The sequence below is a fragment of the Rhinatrema bivittatum genome, chromosome 8, assembly GCF_901001135.1.
Source record: "Rhinatrema bivittatum chromosome 8, aRhiBiv1.1, whole genome shotgun sequence".
NCBI lineage: Eukaryota > Metazoa > Chordata > Amphibia > Gymnophiona > Rhinatrematidae > Rhinatrema > Rhinatrema bivittatum.
The window spans coordinates 13,698,092-13,722,203 of record NC_042622.1 but is presented as its reverse complement, the minus strand read 5'-3'; the positions used below and the strand labels follow the sequence as shown (position 1 = coordinate 13,722,203).

The 24,112-nt window shown below is 54.4% G+C and overlaps 1 protein-coding gene across 5 annotated transcripts in view; it reads right to left on the bottom strand.

Annotated features, from left to right (window-relative positions):
* The window catches only part of LAMA5 (laminin subunit alpha 5), a 241,584-nt gene that overhangs the window by 157,909 nt on the left and 59,563 nt on the right, over positions 1-24,112 (bottom strand). For all 5 annotated transcript variants that reach the window (XM_029611751.1, XM_029611754.1, XM_029611755.1 and 2 more), the window contains exons 4-6: positions 18,171-18,289; positions 16,173-16,343; positions 13,871-13,968 (exon numbers count right to left, since the gene is read on the bottom strand). In XM_029611751.1, the coding sequence (XP_029467611.1) occupies positions 13,871-13,968; positions 16,173-16,343; positions 18,171-18,289 (388 nt within the window). The remainder of the gene's footprint in view (positions 1-13,870; positions 13,969-16,172; positions 16,344-18,170; positions 18,290-24,112) is intronic.

Genomic DNA, 24,112 nt, shown 5'->3' with positions numbered 1-24,112 from the left:
GGAACACATGAGAGACCCTCCCCACAGGGCAGTGGCCAAGGCCAGAGATGGGAGGAACGCATGAGAGACCCTCCCCACAGGACAGTGGCCAAGGCCAGAGATGGGAGGAAGGCGTGAGAGACCCTCCCCACAGAGCAGTGTCCAAGGCCAGAGATGGGAGGAAGGCGTGAGAGACCCTCCCCACAGAGCAGTGTCCAAGGCCAGAGATGGGAGGAAGGCGTGAGAGACCCTCCCCACAGGGCAGTGTCCAAGGCCAGAGATGGGAGGAACGCATGAGAGACCCTCCCCACAGGGCAGTGGCCAAGGCCAGAGATGGGAGGAAGGCGTGAGAGACCCTCCCCACAGGGCAGTGTCCAAGGCCAGAGATGGGAGGAAGGCGTGAGAGACCCTCCTCACAGGGCAGTGTCCAAGGCCAGAGATGGGAGGAATGCGTGAGAGACCCTCCCCACAGGGCAGTGGCCAAGGCCAGAGATGGAAGGAAGGCGTGAGAGACCCTCCCCACAGGGCAGTGTCCAAGGCCAGAGATGGGAGGAAGGCATGAGAGACCCTCCCCACAGGGCAGTGTCCAAGGCCAGAGATGGGAGGAAGGCGTGAGAGACCCTCCCCACAGGGCAGTGTCCAAGGCCAGAGATGGGAGGAACGCGTGAGAGACCCTCCCCACGGGGCAGTGTCCAAGGCCAGAGATGGGAGGAAGGCATGAGAGACCCTCCCCACAGGGCAGTGTCCAAGGCCAGAGATGGGAGGAACGCGTGAGAGACCCTCCCCACGGGGCAGTGTCCAAGGCCAGAGATGGGAGGAACGCATGAGAGACCCTCCCCACAGGACAGTGGCCAAGGCCAGAGATGGGAGGAACGCATGAGAGACCCTCCCCACAGGGCAGTGGCCAAGGCCAGAGATGGGAGGAACGCATGAGAGACCCTCCTCACAGGACAGTGGACAAGGCCAGAGATGGGAGGAACGCATGAGAGACCCTCCCCACAGGGCAGTGTCCAAGGCCAGAGATGGGAGGAAGGCGTGAGAGACCCTCCCCACAGAGCAGTGTCCAAGGCCAGAGATGGGAGGAAGGCGTGAGAGACCCTCCCCACAGGGCAGTGTCCAAGGCCAGAGATGGGAGGAACGCGTGAGAGACCCTCCCCACGGGGCAGTGTCCAAGGCCAGAGATGGGAGGAAGGCGTGAGAGACCCTCCCCACGGGGCAGTGACCAAGGCCAGAGATGGGAGGAAGGCGTGAGAGACCCTCCCCACGGGGCAGTGTCCAAGGCCAGAGATGGGAGGAAGGCGTGAGACACCCTCCTAACAGGGCAGTGTCCAAGGCCAGAGATGGGAGGAATGCATGAGAGACCCTCCCCACAGGACAGTGGTCAAGGCCAGAGATGGGAGGAACACATGAGAGACCCTCCCCACAGGGCAGTGGCCAAGGCCAGAAATGGGAGGAACGCATGAGAGACCCTCCCCACAGGACAGTGGCCAAGGCCAGAGATGGGAGGAAGGCGTGAGAGACCCTCCCCACAGAGCAGTGTCCAAGGCCAGAGATGGGAGGAAGGCGTGAGAGACCCTCCCCACAGGGCAGTGTCCAAGGCCAGAGATGGGAGGAACGCGTGAGAGACCCTCCCCACAGGGCAGTGGCCAAGGCCAGAGATGGGAGGAAGGCGTGAGAGACCCTCCCCACAGGGCAGTGTCCAAGGCCAGAGATGGGAGGAAGGCGTGAGAGACCCTCCTCACAGGGCAGTGTCCAAGGCCAGAGATGGGAGGAATGCGTGAGAGACCCTCCCCACAGGGCAGTGGCCAAGGCCAGAGATGGGAGGAAGGCGTGAGAGACCCTCCCCACAGGGCAGTGTCCAAGGCCAGAGATGGGAGGAAGGCGTGAGAGACCCTCCCCACAGGGCAGTGTCGAAGGCCAGAGATGGGAGGAAGGCATGAGAGACCCTCCCCACAGGGCAGTGTCCAAGGCCAGAGATGGGAGGAAGGCGTGAGAGACCCTCCCCACAGGGCAGTGTCCAAGGCCAGAGATGGGAGGAAGGCGTGAGAGACCCTCCCCACAGGGCAGTGTCCAAGGCCAGAGATGGGAGAAAGGCGTGAGAGACCCTCCCCACAGGGCAGTGTCCAAGGCCAGAGATGGGAGAAAGGCGTGAGAGACCCTCCCCACAGGGCAGTGTCCAAGGCCAGAGATGGGAGGAAGGCGTGAGAGACCCTCCTCACAGAGCAGTGTCCAAGGCCAGAGATGGGAGGAAGGCGTGAGAGACCCTCCCCAAAGGGCAGTGTCCAAGGCCAGAGATGGGAGGAAGGCGTGAGAGACCTCCCCACGGGGCAGTGTCCAAGGCCAGAGATGGGAGGAAGGCGTGAGAGACCTCCCCACGGGGCAGTGTCCAAGGCCAGAGATGGGAGGAAGGCGTGAGAGACCCTCCCCACGGGGCAGCGTCCGAGGCCAGAGATGGGAAAGAACGCGTGAGAGACCCTCCCCACGGGGCAGTGTCCGAGGCCAGAGATGGGAAGAACGCGTGAGAGACCCTCCCCACGGGGCAGTGTCCAAGGCCAGAGACGGGAGGAAGGCGGGAGAGACCCTCCCCAAGGGGCAGTGTCCGAGGCCAGAGATGGGAGGAAGGCGGGAGAGACCCTCCCCACGGGGCAGTGTCCAAGGCCAGAGATGGGAGGAAGGCATGAGAGACCCTCCCCACAGGGCAGTGTCCACGGCCAGAGATGGGAGGAAGGCGGGAGAGACCATCCCCACGGGGCAGTGTCCAAGGCCAGAGATGGGAGGAAGGCGTTAGAGACCCTCCCCACGGGGCAGTGTCAGAGGCCAGAGATGGGAGGAAGGCGTGAGAGACCCTCCCCACGGGGCAGTGTCCAAGGCCAGAGATGGGAGGAAGGCGTTAGAGACCCTCCCCACGGGGCAGTGTCCGAGGCCAGAGATGGGAGGAAGGCGTGAGAGACCCTCCCCACGGGGCAGTGTCAGAGGCCAGAGATGGGAGGAAGGCGTGAGAGACCCTCCCCACGGGGCAGGGTCCAAGGCTCTATTCCCCTGCCAGAATCTGAAGTGAGACTCTCTACCTACTGAAGTGTACAAGATAAAGGACGCAGGCAAAAAATGCAATGCATGCAGCTAACTGGACCTTGGTTTCTGTAAGCATTTCCTAATGTTTTACATTAGAGTTCACAGGATAAAAAGCATCTAAGTATTGAATGCAGGTTATCCCCCTCGTGTACACAGCCATGCACACATCCAGAACTGAAACTAAGCAAAACGTGCCCACGACGCAGTGAATCCCCGGAAGCATGTGCGGAGCATCCAGATCCTCCCCGTACCGCTGTGTATTCTGTCAGCCCCCCCGGCATCGCGCTCAGGCACAGAAGCAGGACGGGACTGCAAGCAGCAGCAGCTCAGCCTCTCCGTTCTAACCTCACGCAGAAAGTTCACCGCCTTTCACAGGTCACCGGCCTCGCTGCGCAATGCATCTTTCAAACTCTGCTTTTATTTTAAGATGCGGGTGAACAGACAGCTCTCAAAATCATATAAAATAAAAAACAGCGTGGCAAATACAGAGAACCTTCGCCACAAGAGATTAAAAAGCAGGCCGCTCTCGGCACGGCCCGTGCGATGCGTCCTGTAACCAGGGAAGGCAACCGCCCAGGTGTCAGGACAGAGAACCCCAGACTTCACCAGCACAAGGCTCCGACTCCTCACCCTGCCCCACTCCTCAGCTCTAACCGTCCGAGACCTAGGGAAGAGCTCTGCCCAAACGCCTTCATGTGGAGGGGGAACTTTGCAGCTCTGCGCAGAAAAGCTGACTTTCCAGTACCACCCGCACGCGCGTAACTTGTGCAGTAAAAGCGGCCTGACCTGAGAGAGTCTGTGATCTGCACTAAACCTCGGCTGGTGAGCGCACACGCACAGAGCTCAACGGGGCGCGTGTTTTACAAACATAGGCACGCGGCGGCAGAAAGAGACCGCGCGGCCTATCTGGTCTGCTTGTCCATTCCCCTCGCGCCCTCAGGGATCCCCTGTAGTTACCCCACCCTTTCCTGTGAATTCAGGCGCTGTCTCCAGCGCCTCCACTGGGAGGCCGCTCCAGGCACCCCCACCCCCCCTCTGTAAGGAAACATTTCCCAAGATCGCTCCCGCGTCCACCCCCCGCTTTCAGCCTCATCCCATGAGCCCTCGTTTTAGAGCTTCCTTACCTCTGAAAGAGGCTCGTCTCCTGTGCATGGGGAACCTTTGGGATATTAAATGCCTCTATCGTTATCTCCCCTAGCTCGCCTTTCCTCCAGGGCGTACATGTCTATCCCCTCGTGCTTTAGAACAAAGACCAGTGACCACGCTAGCAGCCTCCCTCTGGACCGGCTCCATCCCGTTCCTATCCTTCTGAAGGTGCGGCCTCCACAATTGGTCAGAAAAAAAATCACAATCCTAATTTCAGTCAGATACAGTTATGTGGTTTTCTTTATCGGAGTACATTCAGTGCTGAATATCCAGGACAAGCTACACACAGATCGTTCCCGAGATAAATTTGCCGCTTGCTACGTCAGTGAATATTAACCTCTCAGGCTTTTTCATTCTGCCTCTGGGAGAAGGGCGGGGGGGGGGGGGGGGAAGCTAACATTTCCTGCAACAGATGTTAACATGTGCTGGGAAGCACATCTGGGCTGCATTACTCTGAAGCGGTAGGCTCTCAGCAGCTGCCAGGAGAGGATTTATGGAGTGCTTGTAACGGCTCTCCCCGACATCTCCGACAGATGACGGACGGATAGACAGAAGGCCCAAATTTCAGGATCCACCTCTCTAAACGAATTCGTCTGGGAGTGGAGAGGAATGGCAAACGCAACTCCGCAGGCGTAACCCGCTATCTTTATCTGCATATTCAATGGTACTTATCCAGCTAAAAAAAAAAAAAAAGTATGGATGACTATCCAGCTAAATCTAACTGCACAAATTGTGGGTGAGTCGATTTATTTCTGCAGAACTGTTTGCACTGATAGTTCCCCAACCAGGTCCTTTTCTTACCTGGCTATATTCATGTCAGTAGCTATTTAACCCACTAAAATGTAGCTAGGTAAGGGGGTGTGGGAGACATTTTGATTAGGTAAGATGTACCTGGCTAAAATCCAGTCTTAGACAGGTCAATCTTTTGAATATCGACTCCTGGGTGACCAGGAAACCCCTGCGTGAGCAATCAGTGGCTGCTCTGTGACTTCCAATTACCATTTTCTTCAGTCTAGCAGTTAAAACCAAAGTTTAGTTTTTACTTCCTGATTAAAAGGGTTATGCACTGCTGGTCGAAGCTGCCAGAGCTTTCAGAAGAAAGAAAAAACCCAGGGTGGCGAGCATCTCGAGAGGCTGCCCAGAGAGCTCGCATGCTCCTCTAATGAATTATACACAAAATCTCCTTAAGCTACAATATTTACATACTTCTGTGGTGACAGACCGCAGGGCGGACGAATGCAGAGCAAGTAACGCGCTGCAAAGCCCCCTCCTGCTACACCGTGCAGCACAGGGACGTAAATCAGGACATGATGACACCTCCAACTAGAAAGGGAGCCCCCCGGCCCCTCAACAAGGCACTAGCCAGGACCCGCGCCTGCAAGTCAAGGGTGGGCAGCAGCTGCTGCAGATAACTCAAAAACTCAATGAAGCAAAGTGCAGAGCTGGGGGTGCCAGCTCTTTCACTCCTGCGGGAGAAGGCCCAGAGTTTGCCCCGTCACGAAGACCCAAGTGCTGCCGAGAGCCACGGGGGGGGGGGGGGGGGGGGGGTGCAGGCTTAAAAAGACGGCAACTGGGAACGCCGTTCCCACACACCCCCCCACCCCCCCTCCTCCCCGAGTCTCAGCAGGGAGCCGACTGCTCAGGAGACCTCGGTGTCCGTCTTTCAGCCTGCGGGTTCCTCCATTTTGTCAGCTTTCTGATAAATAATCGCCCAGCTGTGGCCATACATTAAGATGCGTGCTGACATCTGGCAACAGATCTTCATGGGAAAACTCTGCCCGGGCAGAGCCACGGAGCCGGCCTGCTGAGAAAAGGTGTCAGACCTGGGCGTCCTCACTCCGTTACTGCCATCCTAGCAGAGAAAGCGCCCAGTTACGTCCTCATGTTTCAGTGCCCCCCCCCCCCTCAAGACGCTGTCGCCTCTCCTTCTGGCACGATTTGGCTCATCGGTCTCTTCAGGAGAAGCGCCGTCCCACCATCCTAAGGAGCTGGGATGGGCAGCAGTTTCTCATTCAGGGCGCTCGGCCACAAGAATACAATCTGGAAGGCGTGGGGGCACGCAGGACCATCACCTCGCTCTTGTACACAAATAATTAGGTTTCAGTTTTTTTATTTTATTCTTCCTGGGAGTTTCCATGTTGCAACAGAAAAAAAAAAAGCAAGCGGCGGGAAAGTCACGTTTGCTTTGTTTTAACGTTGGAATTCCCAGGAAAAAAAAAAAAAAAAGAAAGAGAAACCGAAAACGAAGGAGCCTAGACAGAATGCACAGCCCGGCTGCTCCAGTAATGACTGGACAAGTTCTTGTCTGTCCTGCTGGCCCGAGACCTTCCAGCTCTCTCCTGGCCCGGCCGCAAGTAAAACAGCGAGCTCACACCTGCTCGGCGCACGGGCTGCAACTCACTTTCTCTCGCCGTACGCGCTCAGGAAATCCCGCCTGGATGACATGTGGGGCTCGGGCGGCACGGGGGCCTGAGTGAGCTAAGGTCTGCGTCCAATGACCGCGGCAAGACTCCTGGAGCAATCCTCCCAGCGCTACCTCGTCCGCGGAGACCCGCCCGAGAGGACCCTGCGAAGGGCGCTTGGTCCGTCAGAGGCAAATCCCGGCAGGAGCCCAACATTTAGTCAGAGGCTTCTGAAGCTCTCCTTATCCCATGAGAGATATTAGGTTATTCCTCTGGGAATAAAAAGTCTTTTCTTTGGGTTGGCTGGGCCCTTCCTACTGGCTTCATGCACAAAAGCCAGGCTCAGTGCTTCTGACATCACAATGATCATCAGGTTAGTGACCTCTGCTGCCCTTGGCACTGCAGCTTCACATCAGCTGAATTTAGGGGCACACCGAAGAGATCATCGCTCACCTTCGTGCACCCAGACAGGTGGCGAGCGGGTAAATGGAAGCTGAAGAGATCAGCGCTCCATGACATTTGCCGTTGCCTGTGCGCTGTGCTAAATGATAGGATTTCCTGCTCAGACGGAGGAGACGTGGGGGTGAGACGCCCACCGGAGGCAGCGGCAAGGCTGCCCCCCCCTGATCCCCCACCTGAGCACAGCCCGGGGCTCACTCCCCACCTTGCCTCCTCGTTCATCCCTTCTCCCTCCCACCCCTGCCAAATCCTGCTCAGGAGCCCGGGCCTGCTCTGGCCAAGGAGGTAATGGCCGAGCAGGTGCGGGAGGAAGGCGCTCTTCACAAGTCACTCTAGCAAGCCCCCAGGGGAACCGACCAGCCCAGAACTGGGTTTCTAGCTCTCACCCGAGCATTTGCTGGTTTTGCCCAACTTGTTCTGGAGTTACCAGATGGCTCCAAATGAGTAAGGACAAGCTGAGCTGGCCCTCATTTTGTCCAGGGCTGGCACCTGACCCAGGTCAACTTTTGGAAGCTGATCCAGTTCTCATTTTGCCTCATGGACTTTCAATTTCTGTAGGAGAAGCAGAACTATGGGAAGGGTGGACCTGGGTCAGGTGGCACAGACTTGTAGAGCAGCTTCTCCTAGGAACTGAGTTCATGCAGGCAAACTTGGTCTCTATCCTGAGGACCTGAAGTTGCCTGGTAATCCAAATATCAGTCCTGTTGTGCTTTACCGCTCCAAAAACCACAACTCCAAGCAACAAAGGGTGAAAGGTTCTCCTTTTTCTCTTTCCAGCCACTTCAAAAGAGGGAGAGAGAGGAGCGAGCTGCATCCCAGAAAGCCATAAGCACTAGAGGGGATGACACCCGGTCCTAGAAACGAGTCATCTGTGCCAGCCGTAGGCATTCCTTGTGCTAATGACGGCTTTAAATGACAAGGTAGAAAGACCTTGCACATGCATTTTCCTGTCCGCCAGTCGGGGCCACACATTTCAAGCTGCCAGGCATAAGCTATCAGATAAGCTGATGCTCGGAGGTCAGAGGTTGCACAGATGCAGATGGCGAGATAACCTCCAGTGCAAACAGCCTGCAGCTGCCTCTGCTGAGTCTGAGGCAACTGTGTCGCTTCTGCCTACCCAATGGGTTATACTCGTAGGTGACAACTAACCAGGCGACTCCACTCTGCACGGAACCCCTGCAGAATTCAAACCAGAGAAAAGGCAGCACGCACCTAGCGGGAACCACTAAGGATCCACCTGCTGCACCAGTGTATGTCACCTTTAGCAGTTATTCAAAATTAGGAAAACAATTTTATTTGAACTTATTAAATGTACGGAAGAGGGAGCACTGAGCAAACTGGCCCATGTGCCCCGAACGGACAAGGTGCCCTTCTAGGGTTCCAGACGTCCATAGCTAAACTAGGACTTAGCCGGACAAATCCCAGAAATCTGAAAGTCCCACCCATTTGAATAACCTGGCTGAGGGGCAGGCCAGGAGCATTCCAGGATGGAGCTAAGTTATCAGGTGAATTTAGCCAGGTAACACCAAGATTGAGCATTATCCAGCTAAGTTATCTAACTAACTTTAGGATGCCTCAGAGAAGTCCTGAAATTAACCAGATAAACTTATCCAGCTAACTTTCGGATGCTCCCCTAGTCTTTGTCTTTTTTGAAAGAATAAATAAACGTTTCTCATTTACCCGTTCTAGACCTCTCATGATTTTGTAGACCTCTATCATATCCCCCCTCAGCCGTCTCTTCTCCAAGCTGAACAGCCCTCACCTCTTTAGTCTTTCCATCATGTGAGGGTGTTGTTTCTAATATTCTAAAACAAGTGACTGTTAAACCAATACAGAAAGACAATGCACTGTCAGCTGACTGTATAGCTAATTACTGGCCTATTTCAAATTTACCCTCGCTCTCAAAAATATTATAAATGAATGTTCTGCTACAATTGAATGAGTTTTTGAAGGAGTACAAAAATTGTTAATGAGAGCCAATTTGGATTTTGACAAGATCGTAATACTGAGATCTTGATGATTTCTCTTTTTGATTCTCTGTTGTTTAATTTGGCACAAGGGCAGACTGGAATCCGGATATCTCTAGTTTCTTTTGACACGGTGAGCCATAGTTTCATTAACCTGGCTACAGGCCATTGGGATTGCAGGAATGGTTCTAAAGTGGTTTTTGTCATTCCTTATCGGCAGAACACAGTGTGTGAAAGTTAAGAACCAAATTTCTGCCTGGCATGATTTGTCGGTTGCGGGCTCCACGCGGCTCTGCCCTGTCTTCGGTTCTTTTTATCTTGTACCTTGCCTCTTTATGTTTGATCTTGAAAGCATTAAGAGCATTATTTTTTTCTATATGCAGATAACGTACAGAGTTACATTACGAGCAAAGTCCCTGGTGTGATTCCCAAACAAATGTTTTATAGGTAAATGAATGAAATTAAGCGCTGGTTATGCGTCAACGGATTGCTTTTAGATGTCCCAAAAACGAGACTTCACTGGGCAGGAAGATTTCCTCAGGCAGCCAATCTAGTGACTATAAAATCTGAGGGGGTGACAATGCCTAAGTTATCAGAAATAAAAAGCCTAGGAGTATGAAGCCTCGTTTAAGAGATCTTGCACAAACACATTTTATAAGCTAAAAGACCTCTGAAGCTCTTAGTTCCAGGGAAGGTGTATTGTACTGTTCCCCAGTCCCTTGTTCTCGGTCCCTTTGACTATTGTAGCACAATGAGCGTAGGACCCCCTGAGAAGCTGACACATGTCCTGCAGCTTATTCCGCATTCGGCTGCACTTCTGTTATCAGGCTTATCAAGGTTTGACCTTATTACCCCAGCACTGCCAGCACTGGCCTGGCTGCCTGTTAAGTACAGGGCGAGACCCTGGTGCTCTTCAAGGAAAACGGATTAAACATGTGCCGGCACACATTTTGTGTTCCGCGTTGGTCGCGTGTTCCCTCTCGTACAGACAATAGGCTCCAGCAAACCAGAGCTAGGGGTTTTTTTTCCTAGGTAGCTGCTCGTTGCTGCGGCTGCAAACAGAGCCAGACATTAACACATTTTAAGAAGTGTGAAGGCGCTGCTTTTGAAGGAGGCATTTGGACGATGTACTGTTACTGTTTTACACTGATCTATCCTGATCTTCTCAAATGAATCATAGAAACATATAGAAACATAGAAATGACGGTAGAAGAAGACCGAATGGCCCATCCAGTCTGCCCAGCAAGCCTCACACATTTTTTCTCTCATTCTTATCTGTTACTCTTAGCTCCTTGTTCTATTCCCCTTCCACCCCCACAATTAATGTAGAGAGCAGTGATGGAGCTGCATGCAAGTGAAATATCTAGCTTGATTAGTTAGGGGTAGTAGGGGCAGTAATCGCTGCGATAAGCAAGCTACACCCATGCTTATTTGTTTTACCTAGACTATGTTGTACAGCTCTTGTTGGTTTTTGTTTTTTTTTCTTCTCCCCTGCTGTAGAAGCAGAGAGCCATGCTGGATATGCATTGAAAGTGAAGTATCAGGCACATTTGGTTGGGGTAGTAACCGCCGTAACAAGCCAGCTACTCCTCGCTTTGTGATTGCGAATCCTTTTTTTTCTTCACCCCTGTCGTTGAAGCTATGCAGGATATGCGTGAAGCATCAGGTTTTTTGTTTTTTTTTTTTTTTTTTTGCCCCTGCCCTTGAAGCAGAGAGCTATGCTGGAAATGCGTGATGTATCAGTCTTTCTCCCATGCCGATGCAGGAGAGAACCATGCTGGATATGCATGGAAAGTGAAGTATCAGGCACATTTGGTTTGGGGTAGTAACCGCCGTAACAAGCCAGCTACTCCCCGCGTTTTGAGTGCGAACCCTTTTTCTTCTCCTTTGCCGTTGTAGCAGAGAGCTCTGCTGGATGTGTGAAGTATCAGTTATTCTTCTCCCCTGTCATTGAAGCAGGATAGAGAGTTTCTTTCTTCAGTGTGTACGTATCGACTATCACCTGCACGTGAAAACAACCTACGTTGACACTTTGTTCGTGAGCAGCCTGTTCCTGTTTCAGTCACGTGGTTTGTTTGTTTATTTTATGGCATTCAGTTATGATGTGAGTAAATTGTGTAGACGTTTTATGCAAATCGCACAGAGCACAATCTGTTGGGAAGTTTGCGCTAGGCAAGGTTTTTAAATAAATAAATAACGGCGCTTCTCCTTGCTCCTGGCTTTCCGGGGGCCACGCCGTCTCCCGACACGCACTCCCATGGGCTCTCAATGCCACATGGATGCCAAAGGTCTGCCCCTCTTGCAGGAGGTTCCTGGTTGGTACCGCAGCAGTGCATGGAAATATAGCATTACGTGTTGCTGTGAGCCCGAAGACTCTACTTTGAACGTCCCTTTTTCATGTGAAATCGATTATAACTGCATAACTTTTTAAACTGCGTGTGTGGGGAGGGCAGGGCTGGGGGTTTGAACCCTGGGGCCTAATACGCTCGCACCAGCCCTGGATTCCATCTGGAGCTGTGCCACTTTGGGGTGAGTGCGTCCACCCAGTCTCACCGGGGCTTCGTTTCCTTTTTTTTAACCGCTGGGAACCGCATGCACCGCTTCCGATCCCCTCTCCCCTGGTGTGGGCAGCGGCGGCGGCGTCAGCGGGAGGGCGGTGGCAGAGGGTGCAAGCACAGAAGGAAAGGGGGAGGTGCCTTTGCGGTGCCTGTCCGAGATGGCTGGGCTGAGCTCTGAGAGGGACCAGCGAGTCTCCCCCCACGCATTGGGGGAATGAGAAAGGGAGGGGAGCGGCTGCAGGCTGGGGAGAGGCTGGCAACAAGCAAGAGCTTTCTATTATTATTCGGCAGGGGGGCGAGGAGGGAGCACTCGCTGTCTGGTCGACTGGAAAAGGCTTGCGCGAGCCGAAACCGAGAGACGCAGGCGCGTCCGGGCGGATTTTTAAAAGGGCCGCGACAATGCGCCTATCTCCCGTTACGCACGCAAAACAAATTTGGGGAAAGAGGGGCGGGGGGCGTGATCTGGGCGGGGCACGAGCAGGCCAAGCTGAGGCGTGATTTCTGAGCGCGTGCGCTGGGGTCCTCTACTGTGTCACGCTGCTTCTGCTATGGACAGTGTGTAAGCCATAAAATAAAAACATACAGGCGACTTAGCATGGTTTAGGGGGGTCCGGCCTAACAAGGTGAAGGGCAGGAAAAGAAATGGGGGTGTGTATATGTCTGAGAGAGAGAGAGGGAGATTCCCCAAACACTTTGTCTGCATCTGAGAGCACGAGTGAGTGTGTCTGTGTGAGTGTGTGTGTGTGTGTGAGTGTGAGTGTATGTGTATGTGTGTGTGTGTGTGTGTGGGGGGGGGCTCTCTCTCTTTCTGACACAGAGACACAGACACATACTCTCACTCTTAGGGGCGGATTTTAAGAGCCCTGCTCGCCTAAATCCGCCCGGATTTGGGCGGATTTAGGCAAGCAGGGCCCTGCGCGCCAGTGAGCCTATTTTACATAGGCCTACCGGCGCGCGCAGAGCCCCGGGACTCACGTAAGTCCCGGGGTTTTCGGAGGGGAGCGTGTCGGGGGCGGGACCGAGCGCAGCGGCGTTTTCGGGGCGTGTCGGGAGTGTTCTGGGGGCGGGCCCAGGGGCGTGGCTACGGCCCGGGGCGGTCCGGGGGCGTGGCCGCGCCCTCCGGACCCGCCCCCAGGTTGCGTCCCGGCGCGCTAGCGGCCTGCTGGCGCGCGGGGATTTACTTCTCCCTCCGGGAGGCGTAAATCCCCCGACAAAGGTAAGTGAGGGGTTTAGACAGGGCCGGGCGGGTGGGTTAGGTAGGGGAAGGGAGGGGAAGGTGAGGGGAGGGCAAAAGAAAGTTCCCTTCGAGGCCGCTCCGATTTCGGAGCGGCCTCGGAGGGAACGGAGGTAGGCTGCGCGGCTCGGCGCGCGCCAGCTATACAGAATCGATAGCCTTGCGCGCGCCGATCCCGGATTTGCGCGGCTACGCGCGTATCCGCTAAAATCCAGCGTACTTTTGTTTGCGCCTGGAGCGCCAACAAAAGTACGCCTATTCGCGGTATTTGAAAATCTACCCCTTAGTGTGTAGGTGTGTCTTTGTGTCAGAGAGAGATGCCCACACTCTGTATGTGTATGTGTGTGTCTCAGTGTGTGCGTGTCTGACGCTGGCTGGCAGTGTGGGAACCGGTGAAAGAGGCGATTGCTTGGCAAGAGACTAACACCGCACCAGGACTCCAGGATATGTGTAGGAGACTTGCGGGGGACCCAGCAGATTGCGTGGATGGAAGGGGGACTGCACCTCGCTTTGCTCACCCTTGCTCTAGGGTGTGCTCTATGTCTCAGTTATTTAGGAAAAATGAGAAATTTATGTTGGAGATTTTTTGGCTCAGTTGTGACCTCAAAAGGGTCAGCCTGGCCTGCTTTTGGGAACGGTGGAAGCGCGTGGTGCAGGGAAAGCGCACGAGAGAGAGTCAGATACCCATGGGGCCCCTGGTTACAGCCCATGTAAGGGGGCCCACCCTTGCCACAGCACCCCATGATAGAAACACAGAAGATCCTCCACCCCTGGGAGGCCTTTCCCACTCATCACTGCAGTTTGCAGTATCACGGGCAGACGTGAGGCATTCGCTCACTCAGTCCAGCACAGCGCAGTGCAGCACAGCGGGATCACAACCTACGTTTCAAGGTCAGGGTTTGGGATTTGAACATGAGACTTCCCCAGCTGAGGGTCTGTGAGATCGTCCGTGCTGTGTGTGCACTCCCCGTTTCCCCCCACCTCGTTTCACACTCCCAGTGCTGTCAGCAGATGAAAAGAGTACACGAGCAGCAGCTATTAGGGTTGTCTCACCTAAAGGGATCAATGGGGTCCCGGGCATCGCAGGCATCGGCGTGGCCATGGCAGACGCAGCGCCCTCCGATGCTGATATCCTTGATGCTGTAGTAATACTGAGAGGGCAGAAAAAGACAAAACGAAAACGTCACCTTTCCGTGCAAAGTGCATGAGAACTTATTCCCAGCCGCTGAAAGGATTAGAGAGAGGTTTGTGCCCAAACCTTTGGCAGCGCCAGTGCTGCTCTGGCCTCCCGGCAGCTCCCCCTTTCCCTCCTCCCTCACGGCTTTAGCGTGTTTTACGCGGATCATGAGACGCGCGGGGGGGAGAAAGAACTGGCCCCAGCATCGCGGTGCCGGGCAGCGGTGGCCCGATTAAACTGAACTTCTCCTAATTCAGGGAGACGCTGGTAGGAAGCGGAGAGAGCTCCAGCAGGGCTTTTACATCAACCCTAAGGTGTCCGATAGCCACCGCTGCGTTCTCCTGCCCACGTCCCAACCATCGATTTATAAACCGCGGGTTTCCCGAAGCGCACATGCAGCTGTGGCCACAGAGGGCTCACATGGACTCCCTCTCTGACTTTCACTAAACCCAGACTGTAAAGCAGAGCAGATGTCAAATGCCAAAGCAACGGCTGAGAGTTTCGCCAAAAGCCGTTTGCATTATTCGCACATTTTTCAATGCAAGGTGCCCAGGCAGGACAGCCCAGCACCTTAACCCTTTCCTTCCAGGACCGTGCTCATGCAGAAACCCGTGCATGTTACAGCTCCGCAGAACAGGCTTTCTATTTCCTTTTGTTTCTAAATCTGAACATTGGTTTATTCTTTTACCACTGACAATTCCCAGGCAAGGACCTACTGCACGGCTGCACTGAAGTGTTCAGCCTTCTAGAGGGTGTGTTTTAGCCATTCTCTGTCTCAATGGTCCTGCACACCGGTTAAGGACCCTGAGCTCCCCTAATTCTGCTCCGGCGTGCCAGCCATGTGAGCAGGCGAGGGCAGAATCTGAAAGCTCACAGATGTACAGACACACAGACGATATAACTGTGAAAAAGGCAGCGGCGCTCAAGCTTCTCCAGCAATCAGTGCTATGCGCTACCAGCCCACCCCTTCATCCTTCCTCACCCTCCTGGCACTCCCAGCCCATCCCAGAGTCCTTACTCACCCTCCTGACACTCCCAGCCCATCCCAGAGTCCTTACTCACTCTCCTGGCACTCCCAGCCCACCCCTTCATCCTTCCTCACCCTCCTGGCACTCCCAGCCCACCCCTTCATCCTTCCTCACCCTCCTGGCACTCCCAGCCCATCCCAGAGTCCTTCCTCACCCTCCTGGCACTCCCAGCCCATCCCAGAGTCCTTACTCACACACCTGACACTCCCAGCCCATCCCAGAGTCCTTACTCACGCTCCTGGCACTCCCAGCCCATCCCAGAGTCCTTTCTCACCCTCCTGGCACTCCCAGCCCATCCCAGAGTCCTTCCTCACCCTCCTGGCACTCCCAGCCCATCCCAGAGTCCTTACTCACACACCTGACACTCCCAGCCCATCCCAGAGTCCTTACTCACGCTCCTGGCACTCCCAGCCCATCCCAGAGTCCTTTCTCACCCTCCTGGCACTCCCAGCCCATCCCAGAGTCCTTCCTCACCCTCCTGGCACTCCCAGCCCATCCCAGAGTCCTTTCTCACCCTCCTTGGAACTCCCAGCCCATCCCAGAGATCTTACTCACCCTCCTGGCACTCCCAGCCCATCCCAGAGATCTTACTCACACACCTGACACTCCCAGCCCATCCCAGAGTCCTTCCTCACCCTCCTGGCACTCCCAGCCCATCCCAGAGTCCTTACTCACCTGCCTGGCACTCCCATCCCATCCCAGAGTCCTTACTCACACACCTGACACTCCCAGCCCATCCCAGAGTCCTTCCTCACCCTCCTTCCTCACCCTCCTGGCACTCCCAGCCCATCCCAGAGTCCTTCCTCACCCTCCTGGCACTCCCAGCCCATCCCAGAGTCCTTACTCACCCTCCTGGCACTCCCAGCCCATCCCAGAGTCCTTCCTCACCCTCCTGGCACTCCCAGCCCATCCCAGAGTCCTTACTCAGCCCATCCCAGAGTCCTTCCTCACCCTCCTTCCTCACCCTCCTTCCTCACCCTCCTGGCACTCCCAGCCCATCCCTTCATCCTTCCTCACCCTCCTGGCACTCCCAGCCCATCCCAGAGTCCTTCCTCACCCTCCTTCCTCACCCTCCTGGCACTCCCAGCCCATCCCAGAGTCCTTCCTCACCCTCCTGGCACTCCCAGCCCATCCCAGAGTCCTTACTCACCCGCCTGGTGACTGTGGGGTCCTTCAAGGCCTTGCCCATCAGATGGCCCAGGAGTGTGTTGGTCCTCAGGAAACGTAGTCGGATGTTGGTGGCTTTAGTGAAGTTGCGCAGGAGGGGCGAGTAGGAGAAGTTCATGGCTCCTGGGCGCCCGTTAACCAAAGACACCACAATCTGATGGGTGAAGGCAGAGCACACTATGAGCATGGCGGCGTCTCTCCCTTCTCTATCATTCAAATCTCGTTTACCGGGCAGCGGAGACCCCGAGCAAACCAGAAGTGCAGGAAAGGTATTCTGGGGTTTCTTTTTCTCCTAGGACGATTTCCCAGACGTGGTCAGGATTATCGCCCGTCACACACGGCCTCCACTTTCAGGAGCAGGAAAGAGGCATTTTTAATCACAATTCTAACTGCTCTTACTAACCCGGTCGCTGGGGGAAGCAGGGGGTGGAGAGCACCAGGCAGAGAAATGAAGTGAAGGTAACAGAGAAGGACGATGGAGGGGAGGGGAGGGGGAAATGAGGAAGAAGGGTGGAGAGAGAGGTGCCAGGTGATGGGGTGGGAAGGGGAGTCAGGGCGATAATGCGATCAGAGAAAAGGCCGCGCCCCGTGGCCCTCTGGACTTCTTTCAGCGTAGCTATGACGGAAAATACCGTCCCCCCCCTGCCGCTGGACGTTCTCCTAAAACAGAGGTCTGGAACCTTTTTGGCTAAGAGAGCCATGAACGCCACATATTTTAAAATGTAATTCCGTGAGAGCCATACTAACTACAACCCCCTACTCTCCTCACGCCCCCAAGACCTGCCAAATTAATTTACTATAACCCCCCAACCTCCTAACCCCCCCCCCAAGACCTGCCAAAAGTACCTGGTGATCCAGCGGGTGTCCAGGGCTCACAGACAAATCTTTAATAAAAAAGTAAAAATCTAACAAAACCCCCCACCCTCCTGACATCCCCCAAGACCTCAAAAATTAATTTACTACAACCACCACCCACCTGACCCCCCCAAGACCTGCCAAAGTCCCTGGTGGTCCAGCGGGGGTCCGGGAGCGATCTCCTGACTTGGGCTGTCGGCTGCCAGTAGTCAAAATGGCGCTGACGGCCCTTTGCCCTCACTATGCCACTGGGGTTGACCTATGGCGGCGGTAGCCCCTGTGACATAGTAAGGGCAAAGGGCCATCGACGCCATTTTGATTACTGGCAGCCGACGGCCCTTTGCCCTTACTATGTCACAGGGGCTACCACCGCCATTGGTCGACCCCAGTGACATAGTGAGGGCAAAGGGCCGTCGGCGCCATTTTGACTACTGGCAGCCGACAGCCCAAGTCCAGGAGATCGCTCCCTGACCGCTCCTGGACCCCCGCTGGACCACCAGGGACTTTTGGCAGGTCTGGGGGGGGAGTTCAGGAGGGTGGGGGTTGTAGTAAATTAATTTTGGAGGTCTTGGGGGGCGTCAGGAGGGTGGGGGATTTTTGTTAGATTTTTACTTTTTTATTAAAGATTTGTCTGCGAGCCAGATGCAGCCATCAAAAGAGCCATATCTGGCTCCCGAGCCATAGGTTCCTGACCCCTGTCCTAAAATATTGTTTTTGCTTTATTTTGTATTTGTGATTGGGGCGGGGGGGGGGGTTAATTGATTTTGTTTTGAGAAGGGTGCTGCCGAATAACTGCCACATCTTAATCCATATCTGTGGGGTCGGCTGCTTCCGTGCTCCAAAATGGCACCGGCCCTAGTGCAACACCTGCAGGGCAGGAGTGACTGGGCGATCGCGCCTGCCCATTCGGGACCTCATGGAGTGGGGGAGGGCCTTTTATTAAATGAATTCAATAGTTCTCATTGGTGGGGGGGGGGGGGAGGGGTGGCCTATTGGACGTGAAACGCAAACAAAATTCCATTTGCTTACAAAATTCAATGAAACGTTGGCATTTCCCATTTTGTTTTAAAGGAAAGCCCATCCCTATAGCTTGGGGGGAAACGTGCAGGGAAAGCCGAAACGTCACCTCTCCGTTTTCCAGGGGCACGATCCTTGAATACTCGCTCGTGCAGATCACGTCGTCGTCCTTCACGATGCGTTCCACGGTCCGAGGACCAAACCTTTCGATGCAGTCTCTCTTGGAAGCTGTCACAAAGCAGAAGAATTATTAAAAATCACAAAACTGGTATAGGTAATATCCTAGCGAGCGGAAGGCACGTTGGGTTGGTGCCTTCTTAACCTCTCAGCAGAAAAAGTCAAAGACAGTACAGCAAGAGACACTGCTAAGACCGAGCCCTGCTATGAAGCTGTGGGTTTTAGAACCAGAACCCAAAATCCTGCATTGCTGGCACAACTGCGGGGCCCTGTCGCTCCCGAATCTTGCAAATATCACCCTTAAGCACTTGTTTAACCGCCCAAACAGATAGGTATGGTCGCCTCCCCGGAGAGTTCCCACGTTCCTTGACCTGCAGGTCGCACAGGAAGTGAGCACCAGTGCCCCCGAGTGCCGTGAACAGGAGGTCACTTCCTCACTGCCCTGACCGCATGCAAAACCATGGCCAGCGCTGGCTCCCCTGGCAGCTCCGAGCTCGGCTTTCAGATCGCCCTGCTAAAATGTGTCCCCCTCAGAGGGGTTAGAAATGTTTACTTCCACCCGGACTGAGGAGAGGCGTTCACGAGGGTGGGGGGGCTGTTGAGGTGAGGGAAGGAAAGAAAGCCACATGCATTCAGGGTTTCTAATGCTGCAGATGAAGGCGGCGCGGCCACAGGCCAGGCAGGAAATTGCGCAGGAAACTTATGCGGCTACAGCCCTCTGAATACAGCCGGCTAACTCGAGAGAGACCCTGCCCTCCGGCGGGATCAGAATCCCCCGCCCCGCGAGGTCTCGGGGGTGACTTACCCGGCTAAAATCATCCATGCGGCAGGGCGGGAAATTCAAAAACGGCCTGCGCTCTTCCAATTCTGACCAGACGGACCTAATTCCAGCGCTTCCAAGGGCAAAGGGATCGGGCACTTCTGCGCCCAGCTACCCGGGAAAGCAGTGTAGAAAGATTAAAAAAAAACCACCTGCACCGTCTGCCTTTAAAATCTGGGTACTTACTTTTACTATTTATAGCACAAATCAGGCCACAAGGCCCGCTTACAACTTCATGACAACGCAGGCTACTGAAAACCTCCCCACCAGAAGGGCAGGAGGGCCCTGCACTCCCAGCTCAGCCTGCAATCCGAAATGCACAGACCCAACCATAAAAGGCCTACAGCGCTACCTCTTCCCAAAGACCCCCCCTGGAATGTCAATAAACACCATGAATTTAGGATTCTGCTACCCCCTCCCCCCCGCCACATCCCATAGGAGGCTGGTACAGGGTAGCAGAGGGCCCTTCTCTGCTGAATGAGAGTGAGCAGAGCTGGAAGCAGCACATCTTAGCCACCGTGGGCACAGGCGTAACCGTGTGACTGTCGACAAATCCAGGGTGGTCTATTCCATGAAGGTGTCTAGGGCACAAGGAACGTCTGGTACAATCCCTCCGGGAATGTCGAAAAACGCTCATCGCCTGCACACACTGCCGGTGGGATGGAAACGTGGATTAACGTCTTCAGGGAGAGACTCTCTCGCTGTTTAATCACAGCACAGAAAGGCAATTTTAATTCTTCCTTGCATGGAAACCAAAATAGTTAGGAAGTAGGGGGGAGTGGGCACGTGACCTCCGACTGGGGGAAAAAAAAAAGTGTGTGATCCCTCCAGCGCTAGCCCCAAGAGATGGCGGTGTGCACCCCGAGCAAGGAGGGATTAAGGAGGCCCAGATGAGCCCCAGCTCCGCACAAGGGCACGGCCAGCAACTCCCCTTCACAGCCCACGGGGCACTGCAGCTTCATCCCAAAGCGGCAGGGGGCGCTCAGTCATCCAAACCTTTTGACCGGCTCCCTCCACCCAAATCCCTGTTCCCCAGCCTCCTGTCCCCCAGACACAGCGTGGCTGCGTTCAGTCCAAGCCTCACCCTTAGGTCATCTTGCACAAACCCGAGGGAGCGAGTTTAACTCTGGGACGCTTCCTGCCCTCCCCTCCCCGCTGCACTACCCTGCACGCCTTCACAGGTGCTTCAGAAACATGGCCTGCTGACCTTTACAGGTCTCTGAGGCAGGACAGCAGCAGCTCGTCCCAGGTGTACATGAGCCCAACGTATCAAAGGTTGAGAGTCTCAGCGCTTCCTCCTTTAGATATCCAATACCTGGCAGAGTGAGGCAAGGGAGCAGCTGCGTCCCCTCGCCGCTGATTTCCGGGTTCCCCTTTCCTGGCCTGCCACGTTGAGAGGGCACGCTGGGCTGCTCGTGGCCAGGCGGGCACGTCGGCTAGCGAAAGCCGCTCCAAAGCCACCGGAAGGATAACTTTCTAAGCATTTAACCCTCATTAAATCAGCTGCCTGACGGTTACCCTTCCTCAATGCGGCCAGAGCTCTGCGCGTTCCTGCACGCCATGACCCCCCCCCCCCCCGCGTGTCCCTTCCTCTCGTATGTTCACCCGCACGTGATGGAAGGGTGGGGGTGTGTACAGAGGAGGAAGGCAGCAAAAACCTGTCCCGGATACGGAGTGAATCAGAGTGGTCCCGCCACACGACTGACACGTGGGACCCGATGGCGCCGTCTGGTCTTTCTCTGCCGTCATCTACCAGCTCATGACGTTCAATGGACTGAACGAGGGAATCTAAAACCAAATCATTTTATATTAAAGCACCAGCTACACATCTACTGCTCGTTTCCCGTCCGACCTTTAGGGCTCTGGAGAGGAATAAACAAAAGGGCAGATACGGGGGAAGCAGCAGCAGCTGAGAAGAGGACAGGCACCGAGGTTTGCAGGACAGGACAGAGTCGTCGACAATACTGTGCCCTCAGAAATAGATCTGCACACGGATCTGCAAGAGTTATTTATAAACCTGTAAAAGGAACCTGGCAAAGGGGGCAGCAGAGGGTAAAGCTGGCGATGAAGCCTGAGCAGAGTTACCGAGCTCCAGAGAAGCTGGGATGGGGAAGGAGAGGGCCCCCTTGATGGATAGGGGGGGGGGGGGGGGGGAATGCATACAGCTCTGGTCTGGCCCAGCACGTTTAACCCTGCACTCGAGCCCTGAGAAGCCCGGCCATCTGGCCAAGGCAGCTCCCCCTCGCCTGCCGCTGCAGGATAATTTTACCGTGCACAGGTGGGCGCCTCTCGCCCGGCGCTCAGAAACATGACGCCAGGTACGGTTCTCTCCCCCCCCCCCCCCCCCGGAAGCAGCTCGGGCGAGACCGGCTGCCGAAATATTTCCTGTGACCCTGCCTGGCGTGAGGCCGGCATGCCTGTGGAGGATCAGCATCCGGCCCTGGCTCCTCGGTTTACAGGCAGGGCTCGGGGGGGGGGGGGGTCAGCTGCGGGACTTGGCAGGCAGCGTGGAAGTGCAGAGCCCCGGCGCCCTCGGTCATCCAAGGAAAGGAAGGAGAGGGCCTGCCGTGCTCCGCGCGGCTGGAAGGCTGCCCGGGAAGGCCCCCCTCCAGGGCAGAGATAAGGGAAGACTGAACGCCCAAAGAGCCGGCCCTCCATCAAACAGAAACGGCAGCCCAACTCCCTCCACCGAGGGGCCACAGAGTCCGAGGAATCAGCAAGGAAAGCTCCGGCTTGCAAAACTGCCAAGAGTTAACGTTTGAAATACCCGGCTATTTCAAGGAACTCCAAGTTACTTATGGGTTGGGAGTTACTCACACGTTTTCTTATTTACAAATAGGCCACTATTCGCGGCCCATCCCGGAGGAGCACAAAAACCCAGCCCTATTTCATTCTATGGACCGGATATTTCAATTTGAGAGTCGTGTGACTCCATCTTTATCCCGCTACTATGCACAGTTGCGGCGAGGCTCGGAGGGAGATATGTGCGCACTTTTGGCCTCACGCTGGAATAAAGATGGAGACTTTGTTATTACTCCGACTATTCTCAAGGTGTGTTTTCGCCGTGAGGCCAGGATCTCGATTAATCAATACTATCGAGAACTGCAATATAAATTTTTGAGTCGGGCATATGTGTCCCCTCAGATAGCGTTTCATTTAAAAATAGCGCCCTCGGCAAGATGCTCCCACCATGGTCACATCCTGGGTACCCTATCACATGCCTTTTGGACTTGTCCGCCGATACAACGTTTTTGGCGGCTTATTACAGATTATCTAGCAGATTTGCTGGATGTTGCCTTTCCTATTACCCCCTTATGGTTGTTATTTGGCTGTATATCACCAAAGCTTGTCTTGTAGGAAAAAGAATCATTTTATCTGGGTGACGGACAACGGACAACCGTCCTACTGGGCCTGGAGGAACAGTTTACACTCTATGATGAACATGGAGAATATGGCATCCCGGAAATCTCCCAACGCTGGGAGGCGATTCCTTTCTGTGCGGCAACTATACATTCAAACTCTCCCACATCGCATTCGCAGTCTTCTTCTCCATGCCTGAGTGATCAGAACTTTGGTTTGTTTATAATGTGGACTATGCGGACTGTGAAGTGTATTAAGAATTCATGCTGTTTACTCATGTACAGGGGGCGGGGGAGACGGGGATTAAACCAGTGAGTTGTATTTCGTTGCTAGTTAGCCTGAGGAGGGTTCGGAAACCATCCCACCTCAGGGTTCTCTTATGTTGTTATTATTAAAATCAATAAAAACCGTTTAAACATAAATACACAGCTAATAACGGGACTGCTGGGACGCCTACTGTTTGCTGTAACAGGGCTGTCTGGTCAGTTAACTACTGGACTGAATTATTACCAATGTAACGCCAACTGCAACTTAGGCTGCACTGGGCCACAAGGCTTTTCTGTTCTGCTAATACAGGTAACTGATAAGTGACAGCAGATGAAGGCTGAACTCCCCTACTCTCCCTTTCTCCTGCAGTACCACAGGGACCCCCTTCTGCTCACTTCCCCAATGCTTAGGCATCCTCTGTGCATGGTCCAGGCTCTCTTCAGATCCAGCACAGGTTTTCCATTAATCCAGGGGGGGAGGGCTGCTTTACTCCTGAGACCCACCCACTCCTGTCCCAGCCTCATACTGCCGACAAGAAACCAAATCCAGGGTTTCTAATTGTTGCACATCTTGGTGCAGAGGACAGGGGCCGGGGGTTAGACTGGGAACTTGGATGCTCATCCTACAAGCACTCAACTTTCTACAGCCGGCGGCTGGGATGTCTCCAGAGCAGTGCGGTGAGTAACGATGACTCAACTGGTTGTTTTCTGTCATCATTAAGTACACGGTGAGATGGCAAGGATAATCATTTGATAAAGCCCCACACAGATTCCTACACTACAAAGGCATCAGGAAATATTTCTTCTCATTTCTCAGAAACGGTGGTGTGGATGCAAGGAAAGAGGAACGAAGAGGCCGCTATGGTTTTCTAAAGAAGTCGCTGAAAAGTTAATGGAGAAAAGGTTCGCATTCATAAACTGCAAGGGACAGCAGAAAGAGGAAGACAGGCGACAGTATCTGGAAAAGCTAAGGGAAGATGAGAAAGCAGTCAGGAATGCAGAACTTCAAACAGAAGAAAAAATAGCAAATACGGTAAAACGAGGGAAGAAGATATATTAGTGACAGAAGGAAGTGGGAAAGTGGGATTGTGAGACTCAAAGGGGAAGGGGAGGAATATGTAGATGCTGAGGAGGAAAAAGCAAAATTGCTTAACAAATATTTCTGTTCAGTGTTCACTGTGGAAGGGCCTGGAGCAGAAGCACATAAAACACACAAATAAGACGGGAAGTGGGGTAAACCTCAATCGATTTTCAGAGCAGTGTGTTTGTGAGGAGCTAACTAAACTTAGAGGGCCCGATATTCAAAGCGCAATTAGCGCTATTTAGCCGGAGAAGCGGGATTTATGTGGCTAAGTAGCAGCTGCTGAATATGCGCCTACATTCAGTGGCCGCTTAGCCATATACGTCCCTTATATGGATAAAAGTTAC